The sequence below is a fragment of the Sphaeramia orbicularis genome, chromosome 15 (assembly GCF_902148855.1).
Source record: "Sphaeramia orbicularis chromosome 15, fSphaOr1.1, whole genome shotgun sequence".
In the NCBI taxonomy this organism is placed as follows: Eukaryota; Metazoa; Chordata; class Actinopteri; order Kurtiformes; family Apogonidae; genus Sphaeramia; species Sphaeramia orbicularis.
In genome coordinates this window covers 51,531,851-51,544,564 of record NC_043971.1, presented here as the reverse complement: position 1 = coordinate 51,544,564, position 12,714 = coordinate 51,531,851, and the positions used below count along the sequence as shown (strand labels likewise).

General features: G+C 40.5%; 1 protein-coding gene across 1 annotated transcript in view; it reads right to left on the bottom strand.

Annotated features, from left to right (window-relative positions):
* The window catches only part of lyst (lysosomal trafficking regulator), a 145,556-nt gene that overhangs the window by 68,347 nt on the left and 64,495 nt on the right, over positions 1 to 12,714 (bottom strand). The window contains 3 exon segments of the mRNA XM_030155355.1: positions 830 to 986; positions 4,772 to 4,933; positions 8,877 to 9,816. Of these exon segments, the coding sequence (XP_030011215.1) occupies positions 830 to 986; positions 4,772 to 4,933; positions 8,877 to 9,816 (1,259 nt within the window).

The window sequence follows — 12,714 nt, the reverse complement described above, 5'->3', positions numbered from 1 at the left end:
TAAAAGTTCCCCTTTTGTATGTGTTAATATTAACTTTATAAAGGTTCAGTTGTTAATGTTATCCATTCCTGCATACCTGGTAACAATAGACAGATTCTTCCCTGGGGTGTGGCAGGCAATAAGGGAAAATCATCGTATAAGCCACGTCGGAGTATAAGCCGCAGTGTTTAAAGCGTGGGGGAAAAAAAGTAGCGGCTTATAGTCCGGAATTTACAGTAGTTGTGTGTTGTGAACTGTGTGTAGTATATTGTGTAGTTATGTAGTTGTGTGTTGTATACTGTGTGTAGTATATTGTGTAGTTAAGTAGGTGTGTGTTGTATACTGTGTGTAGTATATTGTGTAGTTGTGTTGTTGTGTGTCCTGTATGGTTTGTGTAGTGTACTGTGTGTAGTATATTGTGTAGTTATGTCGTTGTGTGTCCTGTGTGTTGTGTAGTGCGTAGTATATTGTGTAGTTGTGTTGTTGTGTGTCCTGTGTGTAGTATATTGTGTAGTTGTGTTGTTGTGTGTCCTGTGTGTAGTATATTGTGTAGTTGTGTTGTTGTGTGTCCTGTGTGTAGTATATTGTGTAGTTGTGCAGTTGTGTGTCCTGTGTGTAGTGTATTGTGTAGTTGTGTTGTTGTGTGTCCAGTGTGTAGTATATTGTGTAGTTGTGTTGTTGTGTGCCGTGTATTGTGTAGTTGTGCAGTTGTGTGTCCCGTGTGTAGTATATTGTGTAGTTGTGCAGTTGTGTCTTGTGTCGTTGTGTGTCCTGTGTTGTGTCCTGTGTGTAGTATATTGTGTAGTTGTGCAGTTGTGTGTCTTGTGTGGTTGTGAGTCTGCAGACCTACCCTCTTCGTGTGCCGCCGTGTCGTCGGGGTTGCTCTCGCTGTCGGCGTCGTACCCTTCCTCCTCCCCCGGCGGTTTGACTCCGCCCCCCTGTGCCTCGTCCACCTCCTCAGACAGGTCTCCGGCAGGCCCCGCCCCCTCCGCCAGCACCTGCAGCTTCTGACAAACGCACCTCACCGTTACAAACAAACATCAGCGGCGGGTCAGTCACATCCTGTTCAGATAAAAACCTCCTCCAACGGCGGCGGCGAAACCGCAGCTCGTCACGCTCGCTGTGGTCCAAGCTCTAATGCAGCGAAGAAAATCCAGAAGAAATGTTTTCAAGTGGAGAAAAAACTCCAAGATTTTGGTCATAAGACGAATATCAGCTGACTGGAGCTGCACTCACACAGTTCCTTTAAGAGTACAGTCACACACACACAGATACAGATACACAACCACAGATACACACTCTGACGCACACAAAAACACACACACACATACACACAAACACACACAGATACTCACAGATACACACAGACAAACACACACAGATACAGACATACACAGATGCACACAAATACACACAGACACATAAAGACACACACAGTCCACAGATACACAACCACACACACACAGATACAGATGTACACAGACACACAAATACACACAGACACACACAAACACACACAGACATACAAACACACACAGTCCACAGATACACACACAGACAGACGCACACAAAAACACACACACACACACACACACACAGATACACAACCATACACACACACACACACAGATACACAAACACATACACAACCACACACACACACACAGATACACGAACACACACTGCAGAGTCAACATGTCATGGACTTAAACACACCTTTATTGATCTGAAACAGGAACGACTGCTTTAGTGTGAATGACACTTACAGTAAAACAAAGTAAATACTTATTTCTACTTTTACTCCTTATTTGTAATTCAAACTCACAGTAAAACAAAGTAAATCTACTCAAACTAAAACCTGCAGCTGAAGGGGATTAAAGACAAAGGCATTTTAATACGACAGCAAACACAAGGAGCTTTAACACTCCTCAGCTCCGTTTAACTCCTTCTATTCCTTATTTCTACTCCTCCTTCTTCTACTCCATTATTTTATACTCCTCTTTCTACTCCTTCTACCCCTTCTACTCCCCCTTCTACTCCTCCTTCTACTCCTCCTCCTTCTACTCCATTATTTTATACTCCTCTTTCTACTCCTTCTACCCCTTCTACTCCCCCTTCTACTCCTCCTTCTACTCCTCCTTCTTCTACTCCATTATTTTATACTCCTCTTTCTACTCCTTCTACCCCTTCTACTCCCCCTTCTACTCCATCTACTCCTCCTTCTACTCCTCTTTCTACTCCTCATTCTACTCCTCCTCCTTCTACTCCATTATTTTCTACTCCTCCTCCTTCTACTCCTTTATTTTCTACTCCTCCTTCTATTCCATTATTTTCTACTTCTCCTCCTACTCCTCCTTCTCCTCCTACTCATCCCAGTTGTTGTTGTTGTGTTTTATGTCATCAGTTCCATCTGTGTTCCTGGTGTGACTCGTTGGTTCCTGTTTTAATAATAATCTTAATTTTTACGTCTATGATGGAACAAACATGAGGTTAAACCTCCTTCAGACCTGACAGATGAAACCATCCAGTATTTCCACCTGAACACCTCAGACACCTGATCAGAACCTGTTCAAACTGACACCTCCAACTGCCAAAGGCCTTCAATATTCACATCTACTGTTAATATTTATAAATACATTGGACTGTTCAAAGTTCATGTCAGAATATTCATTTCCTTTGTGTCTTCAGTCAAAGCAGTCGATCTGATGTGAACGCTCCTGCTGTCTGTATTTACTACCGCTGTTTGGGTTTTACATCACTGATAATGGTTGCTTAGCAACACAACGGCCGCACTAACACACAACACTTTCACCGTAACACTGTCTCCTGGATAAACACTGATCAGTAAAACGGCGTCACACGGAAACAGACACAACGGACAGAAAAAGGACGGAATCAACCAGAGGACGACGAGGAAAATCTGAAGAAAAGAAGAAAAACACTGAAGCAGACGGAGATTATCCATCAATTCAACTGTTCAACATCAGAGATTATCCATCAATTCAACTGTTCAACATCAGAGATTATCCATCAATTCAACTGTTCAACATCAGAGATTATCCATCAATTCAACTGTTCTGTGAATGGTAGTTGAATTTCTGATGTTTTCTCTCTTCTTTTGTTTTTTCTGTCCTCACTTTCGTCACTGTGCAGAGGTTGAACTGAGGAGGATTTAAATATGAATGAATGAATGAATGAATGAATATTTTATTTGTGTCATACACTTAGAAGCCCCGCCCACATACGCTTATAACATACTACTGACATTCAAAACAGGAAGATGACCAACATATAAAGCGTATACTGTCTCATCCCAATAACAGTTACATTAAACAAGGTCCTTTCAGTTTCATTCTTTGTCTACAGTTCTGTGCCTTCCTCATAAATCTTGCCAAACTCTAGATTTAATTTTCAAATATCCAACTCTACATCAGGTATCCAAAACAAATCAGCTTTTTACATTGATTTTTTTCAAACATAAAAGTTCTGACATCATGATATAAAGGACAATAATAATAATTATTATTATTATTTAATCGTTTGCTTTTTGGGAGTTCGCCCGTTCATGACCTTTTATCTATTCCAAAACATCTACTGATGACGACAAAAACTGAAAAGTATTTCCTTAAAGACAAAACCTTCAATTGTAATTTGCCTTCAAGAGTAAATTGACAGTCACACGAAATGCATGATGGGATATTTTAATAATAATAATAATGGATTGGATTTATATAGCGCTTTTCTAGACACCCAAAGCACTTTACATTATTGACCATTCTTCATTCGCTCTCACATTCTCCCTCTGGTGGTGGTGAACTACATCTGTAGCCACAGCTGCCCTGGGACAGACTGACAGAAGCGTGGCTGCCTCCGACCACCACCAACATTCATACACCAATGTGGGTGGCACTGGAGGTAAGGAGGGTGAAGTGTCTTGCCCAAGGACACAACAGACTGACTAGGAAAGAGTGGGATTCGAACCGCCAACCCTTCGGTTATTGGACAACCCGCTCTGCCACCTGAACCACGGCCGCCCCACAGCCTAGTCTACACAAGTCACCAACCAGTGCATCCTTGGTTTAAGCTAGCAGACAACAACAACTGGGAATGCCATCTGATCGTGGTTTGTGTGAACTTTGAAACAGAACAGTACTTGGGCCTCGACTGATGACGTTTCATGAGAATGGACGAACAGACAAGAACATGTACTGAACTAGAAAAGCCCCCCCCCCCCCCATCACCACTAAAATGTAATCATTTGTTCCTTGTGCCAGTATCAACATTTCCTGAAAATTTCACCCAAATCCATCCATAACTTTTGAGTTATCTTGTAACAGATAAACAACTATATCACTTTTGCTACACATGATGAATCAATCTTCAATATCTTGTAGAACCTGTTGGGAACTTATTTAGTATTTTTTTTACCAAGCACTCTGACCATTCATTGTAGAGTTACACATACGTATGTTGAAAATATCCCTATCTCCCAATGATAAAGAATCCTTTTAAAAAGTCCAGGATCCAGACAGTGATCCGGATCATTCCCAAAATCTAATTATTTGTTACTCGTCCCATTTCGGACATTTCCTGAAAATTTCATCAAAATCCGTCCATAACTTTTTCAGTTATGTTGCTAACTAACCAACCTACAAACAAACAAACCCTGGCAAAAACATAACCTCCTTGGCGGAGGTAAAAATCACCACTGAATCAATCAAATCTGGAGCTGATGGTTAAATAAACGTATCTCCGTCTACTTCATCCACCGTTTCTTCGAGGCTAAACTCACCTTTTCCGACTTATCATCGGGGGGGTCGGGGCATGCCGATACCTCGGCCAAGGCCACTCTGAGGAGGGAATTGAACAGGGGGATGGCCAGGTCAGAGTTCACCACCCCTGAACGAGACAGGTGGTCCCGGACCTCCAAAAGGGTCTCGTCCACAGACTGGAGCTGCAACAAGGACCAGAAAAGACCAATACTAGGATCACAATACGATATACCACGATATATCATGATACTGTTAAAAAGGCCATTTTTTGTTTCTTTTTTTAAAATGATTATTTCCTTGAAGAATTGAATTACACCAGAAATCTGCACAAATACTAAACACATTTTTATTTGATCCCAACAGGATCTAATGTTATATCACAAAATGTTACTGTGTTCAAACTGAAATTCTGTTTTACAGACATTACCGTTTAAGATCCTGTTCAAATGTTCATATTCTATTTAGTTCAGAACTAACATCAGAACAGTATTTTAGTTCAATCCCAAAAAATGAACTAACATTATTTTATAAAACAGTGTTAAATAATAATAAATAAAAAAGAAAAACAAAAATGAACCTCCACAATATCTGCATTTGAATAAATACCTAAAAATATTGATACAGTACTTTTTAATATCGATACGGTATTATGAAATGAAATATCGCGATATACTGCAGAACCAATATCCTCTTACATCCCTAACCATAACCCAGTGTGACTCCACACTGGTTTCACTGTTATAATCAGGACCTGAATGGATCATTATCACTTTCTTCTCTTTATTTCTTCATTTATTTTTTTTTCTAAAACATACAAATGTCTCTGCATGTTTTAGTTAATTTAATGAAAGTTGAACCTGTCGATCAGTGAAATGTTTTGAAAATAAAGAAAAGTTAAAAATTACAGATGAGGAAAAAAGTGGGATTTCTTTAAAATCTTTAACCCTCTGGTGTCCAGGTGAGCATATTATACACACTTTACACAAAAAAGAAAAACAAAAAAACTAAAATGAACTTCCACAATATCTGCATTTGAATAAATACCTAAAAATATTGATACAGTACTTTTTAATATCGATACAGTATTGTGAAATGAAATATTGCAATATATTGCAGACCGATATTTTCTTACACCCCTAAGTAGAACCAGAGTCAGACCTGAGGAAGACGGACAGACGAGCGGACAGACGGTTAACGGATCTAAAGCTGACACTCCTGAGGTGAAGGGGACGAAAACACCCACATGATCAATAACTTCAGAACGTAAGGTTCAGTTTAAGGCACCTTTAATGATCAGGTTCTTCTGCTACGTCAACTCCAAAGAAGCAGATTTATCTAAGGCCAATCAGCTGACCTGATTAAAGTGAAAACCAGCTGGATTATCGATTGATATGAACTCTGTGTAAAAGCATGAATAAATGAATATGAAGCATTAAACCACTTTAAACAGATGGTGGATTTAATGTCATAAACAGACGATAAAGTCTAATGTTACAGCAACAAAAGATCTGTTTAATCACCTGATTCTGAAAAGGACAGAAGTTGGATTTAGACACTTTAAAAAGAATGAAGAAACTGATGAAAAGAGACATTAAAACCCAGATGAATAACTTAAACATTAACCCTTCGATATCAGAGGTCCTTCTAATCACAAAAAGTACATAATCTGTACAGTGAGTTAGTAACGTAAGAATTTTTTATACAGTTTATTTTTTACTTTTTTAAAATTTCATCAACTTGAGCCACAAACAAAAACACCAAAATCTCAATAACTGTCATATTTTTAACCCTTAAAACACCAGGCTTGTAAAGTAAACAAACCATATTTTTTGATGCAAAAAACCCACAAAAAAATGCTAATTAGTTTTTTAAAAATTAGTTCCTCGTGTCATCTGTCAGTGATTAACATCAACATTGGTTCATATCATTATTATTTTTGGTTCTTGGTCAAATGTTAAATGTGTCAGTGTGTATTTTGTACTCACTTGGTAGAAAGGTGTTAGTGTAAGAATTTAACACTGTTTATTATGGGATGGTTTAAGTGGATGGATCAGAATTAAAAAATCAGACCAAAATTAGCAACTGTTGAATTCTGACCTAAAACAGACAGTGTAAAATAATCTGAGCTTTAATAACAAAGTGTACAGCGGGGGTCTCAAACATGCGGCCCGGGGCCCAAATGCGGCCCACCAAAGGTTCCAATGCGGCCCGTGGGATGAATTTGTAAAGTGCAAAAATTCAACAGTCAAGGCATTTTAGTTCAGGTTCCACATAGAGACCAATATGATCTACAGTCGACATCATATCACCCCTATCCTCGCATCCCTCCATTGGCTCCGTGTGTGTTTTAGAATTGATTTTAAGATTTTACTGATCACTTTTAAAGCCCGAATGGGTCTGGCCCCAAGTTATATAGATGCTAGTTGACTACGAGCCAGTACGCAGCCTTAGATCCTCGGGCAGAGGGCTCCTGGCTGTTCTGAAGTCGAGGCTTAAATGAAAAGGTGACCAGGCCTTTTCCATCAGGGCCACTCGACTTTGGAACGGCCTGCCCCAGGAGATAAGGCTGTGGAATCAGTGACATCTTTTAAATCACTTCTTAAAACACATTTTTATAGATTTGCTTTTACATGATGTCTGTCCCTCTTTAACTTTTTAATTTTAATTTAAATTTTTAAATTTGATCCTGTTTGATTATTAATTTGTTTCACACATCTCTCTTATTGTGTTGCTTCTGTTTGTGTTTTTACTTGCTTTGTGTATCCTGCTGTTGTGCCCTCTGTCAAAGCACTTTGTAAACTTTGTTTTTAAAGGTGCTATACAAATAAAGTTATTATTATTATTATTATTATTATTATTATTATTATTATTCAAATAATAGTATACAAACCTACAACAGACAATGATTATTTTCTTCTCAGTTTGATGTGAAATATTACACTATGTCTATAAATAATGACAACTTCAAATTTTTGTCTTTGTTTTAATGCAAAAAATAACATTAAATTATGAAAATACTTACATTTACAAACTATCCTGAAACAATAAAATGTGAATAACCTGAACAAGGATGAACAAACTGAAATGTCTAAAGAAAATTAACCACAATTTTAACAATTTTCTGCCTAATACTCTGTGTTTAGTGTCTTTGTGGCAGGTACTTCAGGGCAAAAACAGGGCTGACGAGCCACTCCAGGACCCACAGAAACTGAAGTCAAGGTCGTCATAGAGACTGATGGACAAACAACAGTGTCTTTGTAGATCTGATCCATAATGCATATGTACAAATGATAAGTTGAGGTAGAATATTGTTAAAATTGCACTTATTTTTCTTCAGAAATTTCATTTTTTTCAGGTTATTCACATCTTTTTTGTTTGGATAGTTTATAAAAGTAAGTATTTTCAGAATTTAATGGAGCTTTTTTTGCACTAAAAGATTATTTATAGGTTATTCTGTTATTATTTTATTGGTTCAGTCCACTGCAGATCAAATCAGGCTGAATGTGGAACCTGAAAGAAGAAATGAGTTTGAGAGCCCTGGTGTACAATGTGTTTAATATGTTCACCTGGACGCCAGAGGGTTAAAGTGTGTTTAATACGTTCACCTGGACACCAGAGGGTTAAAGTGTGTTTAATATGTTCACCTGGACACCAGAGGGTTAAAGTGTGTTTAATATGTTCACCTGGACACCAGAGGGTTAAAGTGTGTTTAATATGTTCACCTGGACGCCAGAGGGTTAAAGTGTGTTTAATACGTTCACCTGGACACCAGAGGGTTAAAGTGTGTTTAATACGTTCACCTGGACACCAGAGGGTTAAAGTGTGTTTAATACGTTCACCTGGACACCAGAGGGTTAAAGTGTGTTTAATACGTTCACCTGGACACCAGAGGGTTAAAGTGTGTTTAATACGTTCACCTGGACACCAGAGGGTTAAAGTGTGTTTAATACGTTCACCTGGACACCAGAGGGTTAAAGTGTGTTTAATACGTTCACCTGGACACCAGAGGGTTAAACCAAACATCTGTGATTTTTGTTTCCCTTCATTGTTTCCTGTATTTATAGGCCTCTACCTGTTGATACTGTCTGTTATTAAACTGATTATTCCATCCTGTTTACTTCATACCTGGAATGCCAGCTCAGGCTCCGCCCTGCAGAGGGCGGAGTTAGCACTGTGTAGACAGATGGCGAGCAGCGCCTCCAGGAGGCGGATGCTCTGCAGTTGCCACTCCTCCTCCAGCCTCCTGTTGGGGTCTCTGGTCCTGGCCTCAGACGGACCTGTGCTGTGGGTGTCGGCCTCGTCCGGCCCCAGGACAGGGGCGGCGGCGGTGGTGGGTGCCGTGGCCTCGGGGCTGCCTTTGCCCTTGCCGTCCCTCTTCTTCTTGGCTTTCCCGTCCTTGTTCTTGGACGACAGCTTCTGGATGACCATGGCCATGAGGCGCAGGCACACGTCCAGACCACCCAGCCGGAAGAACTGTCTCTGGAACAGGGGGCTGGACCGGTAGATCCACCGACACACCGACCACACGTCCGCCGCTCGCCGCACCTGCTCTTTGGAGGGCAGGGCCACGCTGTCGGGGGACAGGTAGGGCAGGCGCCCCCCCAGGGGCTCGCTCGCCGTACTGTCGTAACCCGACGTGTCCTCGGAGTCGTTGGCCGAGTCGCGGTCAGAGTCCGGCTCTTTACTGACGCACAGGAAGGCCACGCACAGGAACAGGTTGATGACGTGGAGGTGCGTCTCGGCCCGGCTGCGCCCCGCCCCCCGGCCCTGCCCCCCACGGGTCTTATGGCGGGGGTAGACCTCCTTCAGACCTTCGTAGAACTTACTGAGGCTCTGTGGACCCTCCCCGGACCCCCTGGAGCCCAGGTCCTCGGCCAGGCCCAACACCGCCTCCCGCTCCTCGCCGTCGGCACCGTCCGGCTCCTGGAGGATGGCGTCAGCCTGTCGGTGTCCGATGATCAGCGTCTCAAACACCTTCAGGGCCAGAGATCGAGTCTGGTCCAGGTAGACCAGCTCCGTGACCTGGTTGAGTCCGTTACAGCTGATGAACAGGTCTCTGATCACCCTGGAAACCAGAACCAACACCACAAACACCTTAGATCACTGGTTCCAAACCTTTTTTCACTCATGACCCCATTTTAACATCACAAATTTCTGGCGACCCCAGACATTCAAAACGGAGACTCTTCCTACATTTTAAGACATTTTTGCTAGTTAATTTGTTTTTGATCATGTAATAGTTTCCTATACTATGTTGCAAATCCAGGTTAATTTTAGAGGACATGTAGTCTATATAATGTATATTATTAAGGACAGAGGCAGTAAAGCCAGGTGTAGATTACTGCACAAAGGGAGAACTGGATTTTCCTTGGTCAGGATATGTACAGTCAGTCCAGCTTGAATTTACAAGGCTGACAATTAATACTGAACAAACAAGAACTGAAACTATGAATTATGAAAGAGCTGCAGCATCTGAAACTGACCACAATGAACATTTGACACAGAAACAGAACCACAGTGCTGCAGTTTCAGACTCACAGTTTGTCATGTCGTTTATGGATTGAGATAGTCTCTGTCAACTCAACAGCTAATTTTTATAGTAAGTTTTTATTTTTATTTTTATCAATCACTAGAAATTTCAGGCGACCCCACGTGGGGTCCCGACCCCAAGGTTGAAAAACACTGCCTTAGATTCACCGTTTATGTCCTGACACCAGTTTAAAAATAAAAACCTATAATAATAAAAAACTAATAAAAACACATCAACTGAAGCTGATCGTCCCTAAATGCAGCCATCCCAGTGGTTTCTGTTGAATGAGATGCTGAATGTTTTATTTCCAGTGGATGAAACACATTTAATAGATCGTTAACATCTGATTATTCGTCCAGTTTGACTTAATACAGTCCATTAGTTCTGCCTCTTCACAACATTTCCTCTTTTCATTAGTGAAGCTTCATCAGGATGACAGCATCCGACTGGACACTGAACGCATCATCTGGAAAATGAAGGATCCGCGTCACATGATCTTCATCTTTAAGGATGAGGATGACATCATTATTAAAAATCAGACATAACAGAAGATGAAGGTCACATCAGCTGTTTGGTCACGTTTGGTTGGTTTGATCCATTTTTTGTTCATTTATTTAAAGTTGAGTCATTATTGATTCCTTTTGTGTTCATTATTGTTAATTATTTAGAACTTAATGCTCATATTGGTTCATTTTTCATTCAGGTTTTGCTCATTACTGAGTATTTTTGGTTCATTTGTTAATTTTATGTTCAGGTTTTCAATTGCAGACACATTCTGGATTCTAATCAGTAAACCTATTGATTCCTATCAGTAAACCTACTGATTCTGATCAGTAAACCTATTGACTCCAATCAGTAAACCTATTGATTCCTATCATTAAACCTATTGATTCCTATCAGTAAACCCATGGATTCCGATCAGTAAACCTATGGATTCTGATCAGTAAACCTATGGATTCCTATCATTAAACCTATTGATTCCTATCAGTAAACCCATGGATTCCGATCAGTAAACCTATGGATTCTGATCAGTAAACCTATGGATTCTGATCAGTAAACCTATGGATTCTGATCAGTAAACCTACTGATTCCAATCAGTAAACCTATGGATTCTGATCAGTAAACCTACTGATTCCAATCAGTAAACCTATGGATTCTGATCAGTAAACCTACTGATTCCAATCAGTAAACCTATTGATTCCTATCAGTAAACCTATCTACACTGCGGAAACAGTAGCTGCTTCTTCACTTCTTCCTGTACGGTATACAAACGCCAATAACCCTCGTCATTCCCTGTCCACAAACAGAATCCATTATTGATAAGCATCAATAATCAATGACCCGGAGCCGATCAGGTGACCCCGTCCAGGTAAATCTAACAGGTACAGACAGGACGTACAGTGAGTCCTGAAGGTTCTGTCACCGTTATGTCACAGCATCAAAAAGCATCGATTCCACCAGAACAGATTCAGATTATTACCTAATCAATACATTTTTTCACTTCTACAAACTTTTATCATCATATACGACATGAAAGTGGTCCAGGATGATTCTCATGTACAAACCTTCAAATAAGAATTAAGAATCAGTGTCATTTTACACATGGACATGTGACATACACTGAAACTGAATCAGTCTGTGGAATTGAACCAGCGACTCTTAGGCCACTTCTCTGACCTTCTAGACCATGACTGCTCCCATTCAAAACTGTATGACAGATTAGAATATTGAACGATTTAACAAACTTAATAAAAAAAATTCAACCCAATCAGCACCAAAGACTTAAAAAACAGGGTAAAAAACTGGACTAATATGTTTTTAGTTCCGTTTTGGAGCATTTGAGTTGGTCCTTCTATCATCTACTAAACTATTACATCTTCTGGCTGATCAGTAAAATGCACTTCACACTGTGTTCACACATTTACATCAAAGGGTTAAAACAGGACAATATGGTAATGAAATGACAGCGTTAATCTCTCAATGACATTATTACATTCAGGATAATAACTGACTATAGAGGGTATGCACATACGTCACTTCCCCCCAGGCCACGCCCCTCTAAGTCAGACTGAGTGTCTTAAACCAACCTGCTCAACATGATGGAGTATAGCAGTAAACACAGCCAGAGCGGGAAAATGTGAAATCTGAAATTAAATGAAGGACAATTGGACTGGACATGGATCTGTACGAGCTACCAAAGAACAAGTGGTCCATGAACACTGACATGTGGACACAAATGGAGGATCCAGACCTGATCCAGGAGGGAGGGGATCAGCACTATTTTTACCTGAAACAAATATACATGGTTTCATCATGACTGACAACCAGGGTCCAAAACTAGGGCCCAGAGCCAGCTGATCCAAAGGGTCTAAAACTAGGGCCCAGAGCCAGCTGATCCAAAGGTCATTTCCAGTAGACTGTGGACTGGCCCCA